The sequence below is a fragment of the Lipotes vexillifer genome, unplaced genomic scaffold, assembly GCF_000442215.2.
Source record: "Lipotes vexillifer unplaced genomic scaffold, Lipotes_vexillifer_v1.1 scaffold560, whole genome shotgun sequence".
In the NCBI taxonomy this organism is placed as follows: domain Eukaryota; kingdom Metazoa; phylum Chordata; class Mammalia; order Artiodactyla; family Lipotidae; genus Lipotes; species Lipotes vexillifer.
In genome coordinates, this window is record NW_006792210.1 from 947,372 (window position 1) to 968,943 (window position 21,572).

At 39.0% G+C, this 21,572-nt stretch overlaps 1 protein-coding gene across 1 annotated transcript in view; it reads right to left on the reverse strand.

Moving 5' to 3' along the window:
* The window catches only part of DOCK11 (dedicator of cytokinesis 11), a 199,299-nt gene that overhangs the window by 50,993 nt on the left and 126,734 nt on the right, over positions 1-21,572 (reverse strand). Inside the window, exons 34-40 of the mRNA XM_007465458.1 lie at positions 21,106-21,215; positions 19,178-19,289; positions 14,086-14,152; positions 12,683-12,730; positions 11,209-11,351; positions 9,829-9,944; positions 7,514-7,651 (exon numbers count right to left, since the gene is read on the reverse strand). Of these exons, the coding sequence (XP_007465520.1) occupies positions 7,514-7,651; positions 9,829-9,944; positions 11,209-11,351; positions 12,683-12,730; positions 14,086-14,152; positions 19,178-19,289; positions 21,106-21,215 (734 nt within the window). The remainder of the gene's footprint in view (positions 1-7,513; positions 7,652-9,828; positions 9,945-11,208; positions 11,352-12,682; positions 12,731-14,085; positions 14,153-19,177; positions 19,290-21,105; positions 21,216-21,572) is intronic.

Sequence of the window (21,572 nt, forward strand, 5' to 3'; positions counted from 1 at the left end):
ATGCTTGCACTGAACTCAGGTTTCCATTTATTTCTTTATTCAAAAAATTGTATTAGAGAGAGCACTGGAGATGGCGGCGTGAACACAGCCTGCAGGGGGTTAGCGCACCACGGCTAGCCGGCAGGGAGTCCGGGTAAAAGTCTGGACCTGGCGATAGAGGCAAGAGACTTTTTCTTCCCTCTTTGTTTCCTTGTGCGCAAGGAGAGGGGATTAAGAGCGCTGCTTAAAGGAGCTCCAGAGACTAAAAGCGCGGACCGCAAAGACGGGCAGGAGACGCTAAGGCTGCTGCTGCCGCCACCAAGAAGCCTGTGTGCGAGCACAGGTCACTATCCATACGCCCCTTCCGGGGACGCTGTGCAGCCCGCCACTGCCAGGGTCCCGGGATCCAGGAACAACTCCCCAGGGAGAACGCACGGCGCGCCTCAGGCTGGTGCAACGTCACGCTGGCCTCTGCCGCCGCAGGCTCGCCCCGCACACCGTGCCCCTCCCTCTCCCCGGCCTGAGGGAACCAGAGCCCCCGAAATCAGCGGCTCCTTTAACCCCGTCCTGCCTGAGCGAAAAACAGACGCCCTCCGGCGACCTACACGCAGAGGCGGGGCCAAATCCAAAGATGAAACCCGGGAGCTGTGAGAACAAAGAGGAGAAAGGGAAATCTCTCCCAGCAGCGCCTCAGAAGCAGCGGATTAAAGCTCCACAATCAACTTGATGCACCCTGCCTCTGTGGAATACATGAATAGACGACGAATCATCCCAAATTAAGGAGGTGGACTTTGGGAGCAAGATTTATGATTTTTTTCCCCTTTTCCTCTTTTTGTGAGTGTGTATGTGTATGCCTCTGTGTGAGATTTTGTCTGTATAGCTTTGCTTCCACCATTTGTCCTAAGGTTCTATCTGTCCGTTTTTTCTTCTTCTTCTTAAAAAAACTTTTTTTCTTAATAATGATTTTTTATTTTAATAACTTTATTTTTTATCTTACTTTATCTTCTTTCATTCTTTCCTTCCCTTCTCTCTCTCTCTCTCTCTCTCTCTCTCTCTCTCTCTCTCTCTCTCTCTCTCTCTCTCCTTTCTCTCTCCCTTTTACTCTGAGCTGTGTGGATGAAAGGCTCTTGGTGCTGCAGCCAAGAGTCAGTGCTGTGCCTCTGAGGTGGGAGAGCCAACTTCAGGACACTGGTCCACAAGAGACCTCCCAGCTCCACATAATATCAAACAGCAAAAATCTCCCAGAGATCTCCATCTCAACCAGCACCCAGCTTCACTCAACGACCAGCAAACTACAGTGCTGGACACCATATGCCAAACAACTAGCAAGACAAGAACACAACCACACCCATTAGCAGAGAGGCTGCCTAAAATCATAATAAGTCCACAGACACCCCAAAACACGGCACCGGATGCAGACCTGCCCACCAGAAAGACAAGATCCAGCCTCACCCACCAGAACACAGGCACTAGTCCCCTCCACCAGGAAGCCTACACAACCCACTGAACCAACTTTAGCCACTGGGGTCAGACACCAAAAGCAACGGGAACTACGAACCTGCAGCCTGCAAGAACGAGACCCCAAACACAGTAAGATAAGCAAAATGAGAAGACAGAAAAACACACAGCAGATGAAGGAGCAAGATAAAAACCCACCAGATCTGACAAATGAAGAGGAAATAGGCAGTCTACCTGAAAAAGAATTCAGAATAATGACAGTAAAGATGATCCAAAATCTTGGAAATAGAATAGACAAAATGCAAGAAACATTTAACAAGGACCGAGAAGAACTATAGATGAAACAAGCAATGATGAACAGCACAAAAAAATGAAATTAAAAATACTCTAGAAGGGATCAATAGCAGAATAACTGAGGCAGAAGAACGGATAAGTGACCTGAAAGATAAAATAGTGGAAATAACTACTGCAGAGCAGAATAAAGAAAAAAGAATGAAAAGAACTGAGGACAGTCTCAGAGACCTCTGGGACAACATTAAACGCACCAACATTCGAATTATAGGGGTTCCAGAAGAAGAAGAGAAAAAGAAAGGGACTGAGAAAATATTTGAAGAGATTATAGTTGAAAACTTCCCTAATATGGGAAAGGAAATAGTTAATCAAGTCCAGGAAGCACAGACAGTCCCATACAGGATAAATCCAAGGAGAAATACACCAAGACACATATTAATCAAACTATCAAAAATTAAATACAAAGAAAACATATTAAAAGCAGCAAGGGAAAAACAACAAATAACACACAAGGGAATCCCCATAAGGTTAACAGCTGATCTTTCAGCAGAAACTCTGCAAGCCAGAAGGGACTGGCAGGACACATTTAAAGTGATGAAGGAGAAAAACAGGCAACCAAGATTACTCTACCCAGCAAGGATCTCATTCAGATTTGATGGAGAAATTAAAACCTTTACAGACAAGCAAAAGCTGAGAGAGTTCAGCACCACCAAACCAGCTTTACAACAAATGCTAAAGGAACTGCTCTAGACAAAAACACAAGAGAAGGAAAAGTCCTATAATAACGAACCCAAAACAATTTAGAAAATGGGAATAGGAACATACATATCGATAATTACCTTAAATGTAAATGGACTAAATGCTCCCACCAAAAGACACAGATTGGCTGAATGGATACAAAAACAAGACCCATATATATGCTGTCTACAAGAGACCCACTTCAGACCTAGAGACACATACAGACTGAAAGTAAGGGGATGGAAAAAGATATTCCATGCAAATGGAAACCAAAAGAAAGCTGGAGTAGCAATTCTCATATCAGACAAAATAGACTTTAAACGACCCAAAACCTATGGGATGCAGCAAAAGCAGTTGTTCTAAGAGAGTTTATAGCAATACAAGCCCACCTTAAGAAGCAGGAAACATCTCAAATAAACAAGCTGAACTTGCACCTAAGGCAATTAGAGAAAGAAGAACAAAAAAAACCCCAAAGTTAGCAGAAGAAATCATAAAAATCAGACCAGAAATAAATGAAACAGAAACGAAGGAAACGACAGCAAAGATCAATACAACTAAAAGCTGGTTCTTTGAGAAGATAAACAAAATTGATAAACCATTAGCAAGACTCATCAAGAAAGAAAGGGGGAAGACTCAAATCAACAGAATCAGAAATGAAAAAGGAGAAGTAACAACTGACACGGCAGAAATACAAAGGATCATGAGGGACTACTACAAGCAACTATACGCCAATAAAATGGACAAGCCGGAAGAAATGGACGAATTCTTAGAAATGCACAAACTACCAAGACTGAATCAGGAAGAAATAGAAAATATGAACAGACCAGCCACAAGCACTGAAATTGAAACTGTGATTAAAAATCTTCCAACAAACAAAAGCCCAGGACCAGATGGCTTCACAGGCGAATTCTAACAAACATTTAGAGAAGAGCTAACACCTATCCTTCTCGAACTCTTCCAAAATAGAGCAGAGGGAGGAACACTCCCAAACTCATTCTACGAGGCCACCATCACCTTGATACCAAAACCAGACAAGGATGTCACAAAGAAAGAAAACTACAGGCCAGTATCACTGATGAACAAAGATGCAAAAATCCTCAACAAAATACTAGCAAACAGAATCCAACAGCACATTAAAAGGATCATACACCATGATCAAGTGGGGTTTATCCCAGGAATGCAAGGATTCTTCAATATACGCAAATCAATCAACGTGATACACCATATTAACAAATTGAAGGAGAAAAACCATATGATCATCTCAATAGATGCAGAGAAAGCTTTCAACAAAATTCAACACCCATTTATGATAAAAACCCTGTGGAAAGTAGACATAGAGGGAACTCTCGTCAACATAATAAAGGCCATATATGACAAACCCACAGCCAACATCGTCCTCAATGGTGAAAAACTGATTGCATTTCCACTAAGATCAGGAACAAGACAAGTGTGCCCACTCTCACCACTATTATTCAACATAGTTTTGGACGTTTTAGCCACAGCAATCAGAGAAGAAAAGGAAATAAAAGGAAGCCAAATCGGAAAAAAAGAAGTAAAGCTGTCACTGTTTGCAGATGACATGATACTACACATAGAGAATCCTAAAGATGCTATCAGAAAACTACTAGAGCTAATCAATGAATTTGGTAAAGTAGCAGGATACAAAACTAATGCACAGAAATCCCTGGCATTATTATACACTAATGATGAAATATCTGAAAGTGAAATCAAGAAAACACTCCCACTTACCACTGCAACGAAAAGAATAAAGTATCTAGGAATAAACCTACCTAAGGAGACAAAAGACCTGTATGCAGAAAATTATAAGACACTGATGAAAGAAATTAAAGATGATAAATATAGATGGAGAGATATATACCATGTTCTTGGATTGGAAGAATCAACACTGTGAAAGTGACTCTACTACCCAAAGCCATCTACAGATTCAATGCAATCCCTATCAAACTACCACTGGCATTTTCCACAGAACTAGAACCAAAAGTGTCACAATTTGTATGGAAACACAAAAGACCCCGAATAGCCAAAGCAACCTGAGAACGAAAAACGAAGCTGGAGGAATCTGGCTCCCTAACATCAGCCTATACTACAAAGCTACAGGTATCAAGACAGTATGGTACTGGCACAAAAACGAAAGATAGATCAATGGAACAGGACAGAAAGCCCAGAGATAAACCCACGCACATATGGTCACCCCTTATCTTTGATAAAGGTGGCAGGAATATACAGTGGAGAAAGGACAGCCTCTTCAATAAGTGGTGCTGGGAAAATTGGACAGGTACATGTAAAAGTATGAGATTAGATCACTCCCTAACACCATACACAAAAATAAGCTCAAAATGGATTAAAGACCTAAATGTAAGGCCAGAAACTATCAAACTCTTAGAGGAAAACATAGGCAGAACACTCTATGACATAAATCACAGCAAGATCCTTTTTGACCCACCTCCTAGAGAAATGGAAATAAAAACAAAAATAAACAAATGGGACCTAATGAAACTTCAAAGCTTTTGCACAGCAAAGGAAACCATAAACAAGACCAAAAGACAACCCTCAGAATGGGAGAAAATGTTTGCAAATGAAGCAATTGACAAAGGATTAATCTCCAAAATTTATAAGCAGCTCATGCAGCTCAATGACAAAAAAACAAACAACCCAATCCAAAAATAGGCAGAAGACCTAAACAGACATTTCTCCAAAGAAGATACACAGACTGCCAACAAACACATGAAAGAATGCTCAACATTATTAATCATTAGAGAAATGCAAATCAAAACTACAATGAGATATCATCTCACACCAGTCAGAATGGCCATCATCAAAACATCTAGAAACAATAAATGCTGGAGAGGGTGTGGAGAAAAGGGAACACTCTTGCACTGCTGGTGGGAATGTGAATTGGTACAGCCACTATGGAGAACAGTATGGAGGTTCCTCAAAAACCTAAAAATAGAACTACCATATGACCCAGCAATCCCACTACTGGGATTACATATACCCTGAGAAAACCATAATTCAAAAAGAGTCATGTACCAAAATGCTCACTGCAGCTCTATTTACGATAGCCCGGAGATGGAAACAACCTAAGTGTCCATCATCGGATGAATGGATAAAGAAGATGTGGCACATATATACAATGGAATACTACTCAGCCATAAAAAGAAATGAAACTGAGCTATTTGTAATGAGGTGGATGAACCTAGAGTCTGTCCTACAGAGTGAAGTAAGTCAGAAAGAGAAAGACAAATACCGTATGCTAACACATATATATGGAACTTAAGGAAAAAAATGTCATGAAGAACCTAGAGGTAAGGCAGGAGTACACACAGACCTACTAGAGAATGGACTTGAGGATATGGGGAGGGGGAAGGGCAATCTGTGACAAAGCGAGAGAGTGGCATGGACATATATACACTATCAAATGTAAAATAGACAGCTAGTCGAGGGCAGCCGCATAGCACAGGGAGATCAGCTCGGCGCTCTGTGACCACCTAGAGGGGTGGGATAGGGAGGGAGACGCAAGAGGGAAGAGATATGGGAACATATGTATATGTATAACTGATTCACTTTTGTTTTAAAGCAGAAACTAAGACACCACTGTAAAGCAATTATACTCCAATAAAGATGTAAAAAAAAAATTGTATTAAAGAATGGCAATTTAGGGCTTCCCTGGTGGCGTAGCGGTTAAGAATCAGCCTCCCGATACAGGGGATACGGGTTCAAGCCCTGGTCCGGGAAAATCCCACATGCCGCGGAGCAACGAAGCCCCTGCGCCACAACTACTGAGCCTGCGAGCCACAACTACTGAGCCCACGTCCCACAACTACTGAAGCCCGCACGCATGGACCCCATGTTCCGCAACAAGAGAAGCCACCACAATGAGTAGCCCGAGCACCACAACAAAGAAAAGCCCCCGCTCGCCGCAACTAGAGAAAGCCCGCGTGCAGCAACAAAGACCCAACGCAGCCAAAAATTAAAAAATTTTTAAAAAAAGAACATCAATTTAAAAATAAACCTTCCAGATCACCTAATTTTTATATCAATTAAACCCCGTAAGTTGCCATACAAATAATGACAAAAAAGTTTTCCATGCTCAGCTATCCTATTACACCAATCGGTTAACTGAATTTGTCTTGTTGGAGTTACACATGCTAGAGTGGAGGCCTAGACTGTGCCTTTCCCTAATTTTAACTCCATCTTGGTTCCTGATGCTTTTAATTATGTTTAAAAGCTATCAAAACCAGATCAGAAATAAATCTTGCTATCTGTTTCAGTCATATTTATTCCTAAAAGCCTAGTCCGAAGTTTTAGTTTAGATGAGGTAAATGGCCTGAACGTTTAGAGCCCACCGATACAATTCGCACTAAAAGGAAGGATTCATTCATCTGAACATGTATTGAGTGCCTACAATTTGCAAGATATCATACAGGGCCCTGGGGTTATAAGACTTGGTCTCTGCTTTCAAAGTGCTTATACATGAGTACCCTCACAGCTTATATATCTTCAGCACGACAATACTTTAAAAAGAAGCAAAAGAGAAGAAAAACTGGCAGTTGGTAATTTTAAAACGATACTCTTCAGAAAGGAATGACAGGACAAAATAAAAAGCACGTGCTAGGGCTTCCCTGGTGGCGCAGTGCTTGAGAGTCCGCCTGCCGATGCAGGAGACGCGGGTTCGTGCCCCGTTTCGGGAGGATCCCACGTGCCGCGGAGCGGCTGGGCCCGTGAGCCATGGCCGCTGAGCCTGCGCGTCCGGAGCCTGTGCTCCGCAAATGGGAGAGGCCACAACAGTGAGAGGCCCGCATAACGCAAGAAAAAAAAAAAAAAAAAAAAAAAAAAAAGCACGTGCTGATTTTAGGGAATGCCTGGTCAGGCTCTCTTTACGTATTTTGCTGTTCTAATATTTACAAAGGTAGGATTTAATGGCTTCCTTATCTGAGGTTTGGAGAGGTCTTCGCAATGATCCCTGTTCCCCTTTCCTTCTTGCTATGAAGCAAGGCCACTCGCAGCCACAAAGCTCTGCTCTTACCTTACTAATGAAAGCTCGCAGTGAGGCAAAGACATGTTTCAGCGACACTTCAGATTGCCCATTTTTAAGAAAAGCAAGATGAATATCAAATACTTTTTTCATTAGCGGGTTGTGGCCATCATTATTTAAAAGTTGGCTCTACAAAACATGAAAAAAAAATTTGCAGAAATAGTTTATGCCGCTCCCCCTAGAATGAGAGAACAGGCTTTACCAACAACCTGTTTATCAAACCACTGCTTGAAAAGTAACAGTAAAAAGTTTAACATAATCTAAAATCATCTGTGCCATCTTTCAACTTGGAAATCTCAAAATACTATATAAACTACATCTATACTTAATTCCGTAATTTTAAATAGATGAAAAAAAATCTTTTTCCAGTATAACACAGCAAATACAGAACTAATATGGGAAGAGTATTTTCTATTAACCTAACCATATTGCTCCTCAATACAGAAATCAGTAAATTCAAAATGGATACAAGGTAACCAGCCTTTGTATTTCTCTGACAAAGTAATGTAAGAATTAAGGAAAACATCAATTCCATTTTAAAAGTCTATTATCTAATTTGCTTTTAAATGTATGTTTAGTATAAGATATCTTTAGCCACTGGTGACAAATTAAACCCTCTGTGAGTAGAGATAATAACAGGGATCACAATTGAACAGACTACGTAAATTGTTTAAATGTTCCTTGCAAATAGAGATATAAGAGAAACAACAAATTGTAGAGAAATATCTGTTGGTTTGTGAACCTTTAAAGAAAATGCATTGGTTAACACCTCCAGCCCTGCTCTCCTATCCCTCAAGAAACTAATTACCAGGTTACAACTTGGCCAAAAATAACAACAACGAACCAAAACAATATGCAAACCTGTAACAGATTTAATAGTAACCCTGATAGCCAGAATCCCTGAATGGTGTTTGATATTTGTTAGTCTACTTCTAGTAAGCATGGGGTAGTGGTTAGAAGCACGGACTCTTGTGATAACTGGCCTAGATCAGAATCCTGATTCTGCTAACTAACCACCTACGTGACATTAACTTCCCTGTGAGCCTCAGTTTCCTCATTTCAAAACGGGAAAAATAACAGTATCTATATCACGAAGCTACTGTGAGGATTAAAGGTGAGTTCACATTTGTACTTTTAAGTTTATTAAGGTATAATTTACATACCACAAAATTTACCTATTATAAGTACATGATTCAATTATTTTTGGTAAATTTCCAGGGTTTTGCAACCATTACAACCCAATCATTCCCATCATCTCAAAATGATCCTTGGTGCCCATTTGCAGTCCTCTTTTCCACCTCCAGACCCACAACAAAAAAGTGAGTTAACATTTCTAAAGCACTTAGGATAGTGCCTGACATCTACCAAGAGATGTATGTTAAACAAATAAGAAGTATTTGAATAGGAGGAAGGAATCCAATGCAAACCTTGAGACCAAATGTCTTACTTACTGGCACAATAAAAAATGAATTTGGGTTGCATTTTAATCAGAACTTAATACTTCATAAAGGGATTTTGCAGCCTATTTCTTATTAGTATCTAGTTCAGTTTTCCCTGATAAGCCTCTTTGAAAAGCACAGGCCAGGTTTCCATAGTAAATCCAGAGGGCTGAAGCAATTAACTGAATTACTTAGAGAAGGGGGGAAGAAAAAAATTCTGTGTAACTCAGATGAAAAGCCAGCAAGCATTTTCACTTTTGAGTTCTCCCACTACTGTTACCCTTCATTATAGTTATACAGCCTTTACTTTTCAAAGCACTCTCACATCCACTATCTCATTTTACACCTTCAACAACCCTGCAAGATAATGGCTTTTAATTTCTTCTTCTTCTTCTTTTTTTTTAATCCTAGCAATGATGATTTGTATCGAGAGGCAAGCATCCGAGAAAAACCACCAGGCACCTGACGAGGGAAGCCAGCCAGCCGGCCTGCCTGGACATCATCTGGCTTGACAAGATACCTCATCACAACGGGTGCTTGGATAAACTGACTCAATCATAATTTGGCCTAAAAATTACTGGATATTTTCATAAGAGTGTGAAAGAAAACTGTTTTTTAAACAGGAAAATAAAAGAGAAGGGAAATTCAGGGCAAATTAGCCCAATCCTCTCATTTTATGGATGCGGCACACGAGTCTCAGTGATTTCCCAAGGTCACACAGGAGCCAAACTAGGTCTGCCATCCAAGTTTCCTGAGTGCTCACTGGGGGCTTTTATGCTATACTAAGCTTCGTCTGACTAATTCGTTTTTGCATAATATTTTCTTTGCAAAAATGATACCGACTGAGTTCTACCTCTTCATGTTTACCTTGAAGCACTGGGTGAAAAATGATATGGTATCTAGTACTGTTAGGGAGACTTCAGTAGCAGTATTGCCTTCAAGAAGTGCCTGATGGAAAATGTCTGCTTCAGTTGTTGCAGAACCTGGGATTTAAAAAAAAAAAGAAAATTAAAACTGCCCAACACAGAGATTCACATAACAGTTTTGAACGATTTTCTCCTCCCAAGACTCAGAGAGAGAGAGAGAGACAAACACAAAGAAAGCAGGCTTTCAATACCTGCAGACTTAATGAGTTTCACTGTATTTACTCCTTAATCAAATATGGTCTGGGTTAATCAATTCCACTAATTTTTACTTCAGCTCTGTATCAACAGCTCTGCAACAAATAATCAGGTGCCCACTTCTTTGGAGACAAGATTTCAGTGATGAGCTACGGTGATGTAACCAGGAAATAACGCAGGAGGCATTTTTGGCTGTGCTGTTAATTATGCGTGCAAAAATGAGAAACTCATAGAAATGCAGCTACATTACATACAGTGGCACCCTATGGCCAGATGTTTTCAATGATGCCACTGGTATGAGACGTTTCTAAATCAGGAGGAAAACAAAGCACCTGGGCCAACTGAAATACATAGGTTCATTATACTGACATTTTTACAAGTGACAAAGAGCAAAGCTGAAGGCTGTAAGACTTGCATTTTTTAAAGGTCTTGACTCTATTAGCTCAGATCCATCTGCTCAAGACATTTGTTTTTATTACTAGCCCTATCGCAAAGCCAGTTCTGCTGGCTTCCTTTTATGCAATCCCCAACGGACTGTGTGGAAATGAACGTTTATCTCAGTCTTTGAGTTTTTTTATTAATTTTTGTTTTTCAGAGGATAGCTTCCATTTATATAACCCTGTAGCTTCCTCCTTGTCCTATTCGACTTGTCAGTACTTCAACCTGTGTGAAACACATCTTTGTCAAAATACTATTTACAGTTCTTTGATTTCTGCGGTCAGCTCAGCATGGATAATCCCTTAAGATCACTGAATGAACAATAGTAACTCTAAACAAATATTATACATACTATTATATTAAGATGCCGTTATTTGCATTAAAGTAGGAATAAAGGATATCGAGTGTAAAATAATGTAAGAACAATAATTCAAAGGGAAAATTAACTTCCGTGATATTGAACTAAGAAAAACACCCATCATTACCTAAAACTGCTGAAAAATCCATGCATATTTTATCATATATTCACATATGATGAAATGACTGTTCATAAACAGAGATATGCAATTGTATCTATGTATGGGAAATGATTACCAATTATATTGGAGATTTAAGCCAGTACTTCTTTAAGATTAAATAGTATTAATATCTGTTTCAAATGGGTACCCTACACACATTTTTCACTTACTGTGATTAAGTGTAAATGAACTTTCCAGGCTACTAAGATGCTGAAGCCGGGCCTGCATTATTCCTGATCTGTTTCGAAGAGCTGGCATGGTTTGCGATTTTCGGTCTATTCCAAAGTGTTTTGACATCCAGGCATCATGCACCCTAAAATAAATGTTAAAGTTAGGAAATGGAGCACTCTGAGAATACACCTCAACGCTAGATTTTTTTAAACTAATAAATGACTAGGTTTCCACATAAACACTGTGCTATGCTCAGTATTTACTTGGCTTAAATGAAGCATCACTGGAAATTGTATGAAGCTTAATGTATATTTAAAATAGCTTATACCATACGAATACAAGTAAGGAATTTAGAGGGAGTTTCTTACTTCCCTTCTTCTTCTCAAAAATATCAGAGTAAAGTGGACAACACTCCAATAAGATCCAGTCCTTTCTCAGGAGGGAAGGAAAGGCAAGAGTCAGAGAAAACAGTGAGAGGGATACTAGGAGTTGACGTAAGGTGGAAGAATTCCCGGAGTTAGATGTTTAAGAATGAGTGCCTATCTAATCTGTTTCTGGACCCAAGTTAAACTTGGAGCAGAAATTTTTACTCTATAAGCATGTCTATTTGCACACTCTTCTTTGTTTTCCTTTAATTGTAAGGTTCCATTAAAAAAAATTACAACTGGGTAATATAGGAACTAAGGAAGAAAAAGAGTTTGTCTATCCTCTAATAAACATAGAGGGCGGGTCAGCAGAATCTTAGCGGTTAAGGTTCATGGTGGTAGTTACCATACTAGGTCTAAACCAGTTCCCAGTGCTGGGAAGACAGTGGAAATCATCCCTTGAATTATTAGGGTGTTCCAGAGACTCAGCAATAAACCCCATCCAAACAGCCTCTTTAATTTTTGGAAGTGCCATGGAATTTACTTAAAAAAGGAATTCTATTTGAGTTCCTTTAATGACTAACTCTATCCCTGAAATATATCTTATTGAAATAAGTAATCTTTTCCTTACAGTTCCTCAAACATTTTCTTAAGTATTTATTTCACTAAGACTTACACAGCAAAAAGAAGAAATAAATAATATATAGTGCATGTCCCAATTGCTGTTGGGGATTTCTACTCATGTTAGTAACTGAGGTCAGTACTGACAGGTTGTAGATAAAAGTACAGATCTTACAGTTGTCCTCACTCTACGATTTCCTGCCTTCCCCTTGATCTAGCCCTTTCTCACATCCTTCAGAAGAGACAAGCATCTGTTCTACGATTAGAACAGAAACTCTGCATATCAGCCTAACTATTACCCTCTGGAAAACTTAAAAAATGTTCACATCAGATTAATTTCAACTTTGAGTTGAGACGCATTAAATAAATCATGGGTATCTTAATGTCAACTCAAAATGAATCATCTAGGTTATACATGGCATAATTAAGACTGCCCTCTGTTGGAAGAGAAGAAAAAAAGTGGAAATTGCAGTGCTATGGGAATTACCTTGCTATGTTTCTTTTCCCCATATATCTAAAGTGAAACAAACATACTCTAGAAAGAAAAACAATAGCAGGTTAGTAAGATATTACCGTACTTTGCATTTTAACAAGTAATATTTGAAAATTCATGTGTCACAAAGAACGACCCATTTAAAATCATATTACAATAATATGTTTTGGTATACAAAAATAAATACACAAATAACTACTTGCCATATTATATCTTTCTACATTTATTTGCTACAATTACATCAACACCAGAAAGCTCCATGTCTTCATATACAATTCTAATGACATATTTTTAAAAAAACCGTCAATGCAAATCATCCCCTTGTGCTTTATAGTGTGTATCACAGCAAAGGTCTCTAGCACAGTCAGTAACACCTAAAAAGGTTCTTAAGCCCTAAAAATTGGGGCAATTGCTATATTTTTTATAATGGCATTAAAATACTTTCTAGTATGGAAAATCTCAAACACATACAAAAGTAAAGAGAACAGCAAACTAAATCCCACATACCCAGCACCCACCAGCTTCAACAATTATCAACTCATGGCCATTCTTATACCCCAAACAGGTCCCATGCTCTCCCTCCACACTCCCTACTGCCTTTATTTTTTTAAAGTAAATCCCCAACATCATATATTTTCATTAGTAAACATTTCAATATAATTAGTTTTTTTTAATCATAACTTTTATTTGCTGACATTTTCTGCAAAATTTTGAAAGACTTTACTAAGTTTTTATGCATAGATTACCCTCTTTGTGTTTTGGTAGACACACACGATATCACATATGTGTACTATTTATTTAAAAATGTCTTACATTTCATTCTAATTTTTCTTTTAGCTTTCAATAATGACGTAAAAATAGCTCAGCATACAATATAGGACAATTTCCAACCTCCACCTAGGAAAAAGGCTAGAATTTTTTCCCTAAGGACCTTGCAATGGAGATTATATATATATATATATATATATATATGGAAATATATATATATGCATTTCCGAAGTGAGTAGAATTACTCAGCTCTACATAAGAGTACAAATTCTAAATTCCAGCATTTAAGCTGCTCCATTAAGCCAGCATCTGCTCTAAATGAATGATTTAGGACAGCTGATGCCACTTCCAGTTTTCCAGATCACAGAAAGACTCCTGATGGTCTGCAAGGATGCACTATTATTAGCTAGAGTTTTCTATAGTATCACAAGTATTTCATCTCCATGTTTTTCTTCTGTGTGTGAAGAACCTGTACATCAGCCTCCAAACTATCAAAATAGTTTAACATTTCCTACATTATTAACAAATATGCTGTTGAAAACAGACAAGGGGTAATATTTTATTATGTATAAAAATTAAGCTCCCAAAAATAAGAGGAAATTTTATGAAAATACGTTAATATAACTTACTCTAGAAGTATAAGAATGTTTATGAGCTCCTGGGGAGATACTTTATTCCAGTAAGTTAAGAGTGTATCTGAAAATGGAATGAATAAAGTGTTACATCTTGAGATAGCATACATCTTACAGCAAATAGCACAGGGAACTCCAAAGTACCAATAACTTAGTTTCAGCAACCATTAACTCACAGCCAATGTTGTCTCATCTATATCCTCTCCTCCTATCTCATCTCACTGCCCAATACCCACACTGTATTCTTTTGAATTAATTCCAAATATACCTTTTAATCTGTAATTATTTCAACTTCAACAATTATTCTTATGTATTTTATAAATGTTCTTTTGGATGGCTTATCATCCCTGAAGACAGAGGAAGGGAAGTAGACCTGAGGTTTTTAATAAGCTTCCTAAGATTTTATGCAAGATGGTGCATTTAAGTACATTTTTCGGAAGGTAGGGTCAAGCACCTTCGCCTGCTACTCAAAGGGCTCTGCGAACCAAACATTCTGAGAACTTTAAACTTTAGAGGAAGAGACTGATAACTTTCTTTTTCCTCTTTGCCTTCGGATTATCAACCTTGAAGTCCTGGCAATATACAAACATACACACACATTAATGGAACAACTATTTCAGATATAAAAGTCCCTTAAACCTATCACATATACTTCTCTTTGGAGCTGTCCCTTTTTTTTTTTTTTTACTTCCAACACACTCATGGAGACTTTTTTAAAAAGAAAAATATTGCCCTCACTTAACCTTCCATTCCTTTTTTATCCTGTTCAGATATAGCTAATGGTGTCAGCAGGTCCACCTCTAAGTTTAAAAACCTGGTAGGGCTCGCAAAAGTAGGCAATGACGTAATGGCCTACCTAGCGAGAGCCTCTGAAGAAAGGGATGGACGACTAGGTAATGTTGGCTAAACGTTGGGGTGACAGGGAGGGAAGAGTGTGTGGGTTTTGACTTTATTTCCCCAATTTATTCAAGACCATGAGTACTGAGAGTTTTCAATGTTTATAAAATACTGATCATCAGGAATAAGATGCTAACGTAAGGTCAAATTAGATTTGTTTCAAAAATAAAGTGAGCGCTGACTTCCGGTCCACCCCCACCACCCCCCTCCGCCTTCGGGCGCCCTTCCGGCTCAGCGCAGCATGGCTCTCCCAGAAGTCACTGCGTTTCCGGTCTCTCGTCACAGGCCGGCTTGCAGGTACCATCTTACTTCTGCGCACTGGCTCTTCCTGCCAAAAGGAGGCCCGGGTCTCCTTTCCGCCGCCAAACCGGGCCCTTCTGTCTACCCCCGAGCCATCCTCGCACCCGCCTTGTGCTCTGAAGCCTCTTCGCAGGTCTGTAGAAGGGGTGAAACTCTCGTCCCGTTCGCGGCCCAGCTCCAGTCAGTAGCCCTTCCGCCATTTTGCCGGCGGCGGTTTGTCTCCACTGTTTCCCAGTCCCAGTCAGGGAGACGAGATGCAGGCGGGCAACGTGGGTAGAGGACACAAGGGAAGTGGCCAGAGATCTCCCGCGAGAGATAAAATGCAGGTTAGCGTCTGTGATTTGTCTTCTGATGCTTTTAAAAAAGCCTGGCTAACAGTAAAAGAGCTCCATGACAGGGAGCTAGGCCGTCTCCAGGGGAAACTAACCAGTCTGAGGAAAGAGCGATTGGCAGACAGAAGGCGGACGGGCTCCAGAGCCAAAATTAAAGAGTTGATGGAGCAACAGAATATCCTGAAGGTCACCATCAATGACCTGCAACGTAAGTTAAGCTCCAAAGTATGTGACCGCTGTTCATTGAACGAAATGTACAGGAAGATGCTACAGAAAGAATATGACCGTGTCCAACAACAAAATATGAAGCTTATTGCTGAGCTCACAGAAGAAAGGAATAAATTAAAAGAAGAAAATAAACAGCTTTCTGCAAGACTAATATGGAAGGTGCAACAGTTTCATCCTTCTAGTTCTGATAGTGATGACGACTTCATTCCTTGCACTCAAAAGACGGGGGTAGTTTTTTCAGTCAGGGACCCTCCACCCAGATCTCAGATGCATCTGCCCTTCAGACTGGTAACACAATCAAGTACTAAACAGATGAAATCTGGAGGCAAAAAGGAACAGCAACAGAGTCCCAAGTTTCCAATTCCATTTTATAGTAAGGACCTCTCTGTGGTGCCAGAGAGCCCTCTGGAGAGTTCCTCTAACAGCAGCAAGCCTGCCACAGGAAGGAATGCCAACCAGAAGTCACCTGCAAGTCTTCTTTTAACATCTACACCTGGCGCTCAAAGGGGGCATGGATTTCAAGGTGACTTCAGCCATCCTGAAGACAGGCCTGGCAGTGCACAAAAGAAAGTGATCGTCACACAGAAGAACGCCACACAAAAGCGTAGAGTTCAGAGTTACTTCTCCTGGAGCCCTTCCAGCGTTTCTGCGGAAGAAAACTCACCTACTCCATTAGTACCTGCAACTACAGAGGAATATATGCTTGATGATACTAGCTTATTTCCTCATTTTACACAGAGAAAGGGAAAGCCCCCTTCATATGTATTTCCTTTTGACTATACATCTCATGGGAAAAGATCAGCGACTGGTGTTGCTCATCACAAAACTGGATTTTCGGTGACAGATAGCTGTAACCAGACACCTTCCAATGAAGAGGTGACTGTGAGGAAGACTACTACTGAATCTACAGGTGCAGCTGGTGCTGATAAGCCACAAGGTGAGACCCAGAGTTCCATTTTGGGGTCTACAATAAAGAGAAAAGCCAGGGTACAGCCAGGAAGAAGGAAGTAGCTTTCCCTCTTCCTTTCTAAGCAGACTGCTTTTCTTTTCCAAGAGAACAGTCTTGCTGTCAATTCAGACTGTGTAATTGATAACCCCTGACTCTGATACACTTCTCAGAATATAATATACAAAGCAATAAGACCTACACAAAAGTTGGGCAAATGACTAAGACTTTGAAACAGTGAATTATTGCCAGTTAATAAATTTCAGCTACAGAGAAGGAAACTCATTCTTCAGAATCCCTGTACTTTGATATGCAAGTGTAGGGTCTACCATCTTTTTGCTGAAATTAAGTTGCTACTGTTTATGAGTCAATAAAAAGCCCAAAAAACTGAAAGCCAAGAGAAGACCTAAAGGGCGTGGACTGTAAGAGTTCAACATTTAAATGCATATACAGTAACGAAAGTGAAATATTTACTGGACTTGACAAGGTAACTAGAATACATTCATTGAGAAGGACCAAGAAGCAGATATTTTTCGGAATAAAATGAATATGACTTTAGAGAGACCATGCAGCATGACTTTACATTTACAAAAGATAAAGAGGAGATGTGACAAAGAGGAGATGTGACTGTATGCTAGTCATTAAAAATCAAAAAGCAAGAACAGAAGGAGGAAAAACCTAATTAACAAAGATCAAATATTTAGCAAGCAAGGTCAACATTTACAAGACGAGGGGGAACTATGAAGTTCTCAAGAAACAAAGCAGTTATGGTTTTACCCATGACATGAAAAAAGCAGCCAGTGGCTTGTCACTGGTTAACAGTGTATGTGGCGTGTGGGCGTGTGGGCGTGTGTGCACGTGTGTACTGGGGTGGAGGAGGGGAGAACTAGCCAACGCTGCGCCTCCCTCTCCTCCTTCCTGCTCTCTCCCCTACCACCCTCCTCCTTACTTTCCCTGGGCTGTGGTGGTATTCAACTACTTTTTTCTTTTTCTTTCCAGTTTTTTTGTTTTCCATGTTGCCTCTTGGGCCTTAAAAAAAAAAAGACAAATTTATTGAGTTGAATTCATGTGCCATAAAACTCACCCATTTAAATAGTGCCCAATACAGTAGTTTATGGTACATTTAAAAACTTACAAAACCACCACAGTTTTAGAATATTTTCATCACCCTAAAAAAAAAATCCCATACATATTAGCAGTCACTTTCTATACTCCCCCATTTTTCACCTTGTGGGGAGACAAAAACAGTGAGCTGTGGCTGTAGTTACTAACGGATCCATTATCTCCTGGAATGAAATACCACCAGGGTTGAAGATGATTTCCCTTTACTGTTTTCTTTCCCCAAACATGGAGGCTTATCACATAGCCTCAATAATCTTTGATGTTTACTCTAAATCATACATTCTTAGAACTTGGAGATTCTAGTTATCTGAACCTGTTTTATTAATATACTTTAGAATTAACCATTCATATCTAGCTTTTGATTTGTTTCAATGTTTCTAGTGAGTTAACTATCAACTTATTTTATGTTTTTATATGCTGCATTACAAAAAAAGATTTAATATTTACTAAAAATGAAATAAAAAAATAGAAAATAAGTAAAATTTAACTACTGTATTATGATGATCAGAACCCAGGTGCTTTTATGTTCTTCATTCCTGGGATTACGCTGAGGTTTTTTTTTTTTTTTTTTTTTTTGAGCAAAAACAGAAAAGGAAGAAAGGGGAGGGAACTGTGTAAACAAATGTGGTCTTGGGAACAAGATAACCTTCTGATTTTACTTCCAGAGGACATGCAGTTTATGAAAATCCTTTGGTTATAGTTTATCATATAAGGTAAAGAGGAAATGGTAATACTAGTTAATAATACAATTATACACCAAGGGAAAAAGAACAGAGCCTGGAAAAGAACCTGACACCATGCAAAACTGTATAATGGTACTGCAAAAGATAACAACGACATTCCTTACCCTCAAAGAACCCTTCCTGTCTTTTTGTTTGCTTCTGATTTTCCAAATCCTGGGTCAAATAAAAGCTAAAGTGTTAACTATGACACTGGTTATTGTTATTTTTTTCTGTTTACGTTGGTCATTTAATGCATTATATGCTCTGCATGAAAAAAATGTTTAGCACTTCTAAAACTATTGCCTCACTTTAGAAACTAATTTTTAAATTAAAAAAAAGTTATTTCAAAGAATCAAACTTGTATGACCGAAATGAACCTATTTTAAGTTAAAATATAGGAACATTCTAAGGTCAGAGTCTTCAAAGTTCTGTTTCTAATGTGCATGTGTTCTACATGCAGATGATGGTCAAATATTTGTTGCATGAACTTGTAAACCTGTGAGGGTGGAGTACAGTCCACGATTAATATGCTGGTAACTCACCTTCAGAAATCATTTTTACTATATACAAGTAGCACATCAAGAGGCTTCTGATTTCATACTGATCCAATCGGTTATACTGAGATACACTACTCCTTGCAGAACTCTGCCGAGTCTGTAATACAAAGATAGGACTTTTGTGAAACAATATTGGTACTGTAGCTTCCCACAGCCTTTAACTCAATAACTGTTTTAACCATTAGTCCTGTTTGGGAAAATTCTAAGCATAAATCCAAATTTTATATCACATTTGGAAGGTAAATGGGCTGACTCTTCTTTGCTACTGTACCTAATAATATCACTGGAAATTACCTTGCAGCCTTCATCAAGATATAGCCATGAATATACTGTGTATGTTTCATTCCCATAGGTCCCGTGTTTTAGTAAGAAAACATTTTGAATAATCATATGTGGCTATTCCAGGAAAAAATAGCTTTTACGTCAAGGAGAAACTTAACTAAGGTACATCGAAGCATAAGAAGCATTTTAAACTCTTTAGCTTCAATCTCTCCTTAGAGTTTATTAAAATCCAACGTCTAAGTAATAGGTCAGAAAATCTATGTTAAAAAGGGGGCTTAATGACATTACAAGATAATTTTACTAAGGAGGACCCAGTAATACTTCAAAATTAGAGCCTCTACAAAGTAGAGATGTTCCTATTATTTAGTGACCTTTGTTAAAATATCAGTTAAAAATGACAAGATCTGACTTATTTGGGGATTTGTATGAATACAGCATCGACAATCTCCTAACGAATGTACCCTTGTTAGAAACCAATCCTTTCAGCTGAGCTAACCTGGGCTGGGGATATATATTTACTAATCTGGGACTCACCAAGAACTTCTACTTGGAGCAAAACATCTAGGTCCTGAACGCTTGCTAGCTGTGTGGCTACTGGCAAGTCATTTAACCTCTTTGTCCTTTACGTGCCTTACCTATGACAGTGTCTGTTGTCTTAATTCTAAACGGTGTGAAATAAGAACCTTTATGATTAAATTACTAACTATGCAAAGACTCAATGGAGTATATAGTCCAGTGGTTCTCAAGGGGTGGTTCCCAACCAGCAGCATCAGCATCACCTGGGAACTTAGAAATACAAATGAGCAAGCCCCCAGACTGACGGAAACAGAAATTCTGGGGATGAGGCTCAGCTATCCATTTTTATAAAGTCCCCCAGATGCACCCTAAGAATGCCATGATCTAGGAGAAAAAGTGCCGGAATTAGAAAACCTGGGTTCAGGCCTGGCCCTGCCATAGTTGTGTGGTTGTCCTAAGTCACAATCCCAGTTTTAATTTGTAAATTGAGAGTTGGAATTTATTATTTTTATGGACTCTTCTAACTCTAATTTTATATGATTCTCTGATTTTACGTAGCAGCGTGACAAGGCTTTACTGGTCTAAAGTGAGGTTTCTCTGTCTCAAGGCAGACATATCCCCAACTTTAATGTCAGGCTTGAAATAATTTGATAGAAGAGTTAGAGAATATATTGTGATTAAGTGATTCTGGGATGCTGAGATCATCCATTTGGGGACGTAATTTTTCTTCTCCCATGTTAATGTCATTACTCTATTACAAAAGAATAAAAAGCTGAATACTGCCAGGGAGTGATTTAAGTGACAAGGTACATTAGGCATTTTAAACTTGAACCTTCCCTCTCTAGAACAGGTTTACAGAGTGCTAGGGTTAAAGGAGGTATTCAAAGTTGGAACTCTTAAAGATGAAGGCCTTATCCTCTATAAACAGTTTTAAAATATCCAAGTAGCAGCTGCCAGGATAGGAAGGAACTGCTACAACATCCAAGAATTATGGGATGCTTTTTAAAGATCTAGTACAGACTACAGGAGAGTAGAGAGACCCCTATTTGCATAAAAAGAAAGACTGCTGTAGCTTAACACATCACTAGGGTTATCCTATATATTTAGGTTCTTACATTTTCACCAGTGCTGCCCTGATCTGGAAATCCTGTTGCTCCTTCTGGGATGAGGGAACCTCTCGAATCTTCCCTCTTAATTCCATGTCCATTTTGAAAAGACCCATAAGCTGGAAAAAAAAAAAAGCGCCAAGTCCTTGTTAGCAACAGGAGGAACTGTCAAAAATATTTTTAAAGCTAAGCACTGGGTTAATTTAAGTAAAGACATATTTTAGGAAATAGATCTTGGTCATCTAAAATGTGAAGTTTATATATTACATCAAAACACCGTAAAAAGCCAAATAAAGGTAAGCAATTTTTTTTCCTTGAAACACTTTAACATGTATGAAACTACAAGAAATTCCTTGCAAGTCATAAAATAAAGGCAAACAATTAGATAATTTTATAGATACGGAAAGTTTGGCCCAGAAAAAGGAAGTGCCTTGTCCAGGACTGGAGACAGATGATTGGAAACCAGTGTTTTTCTC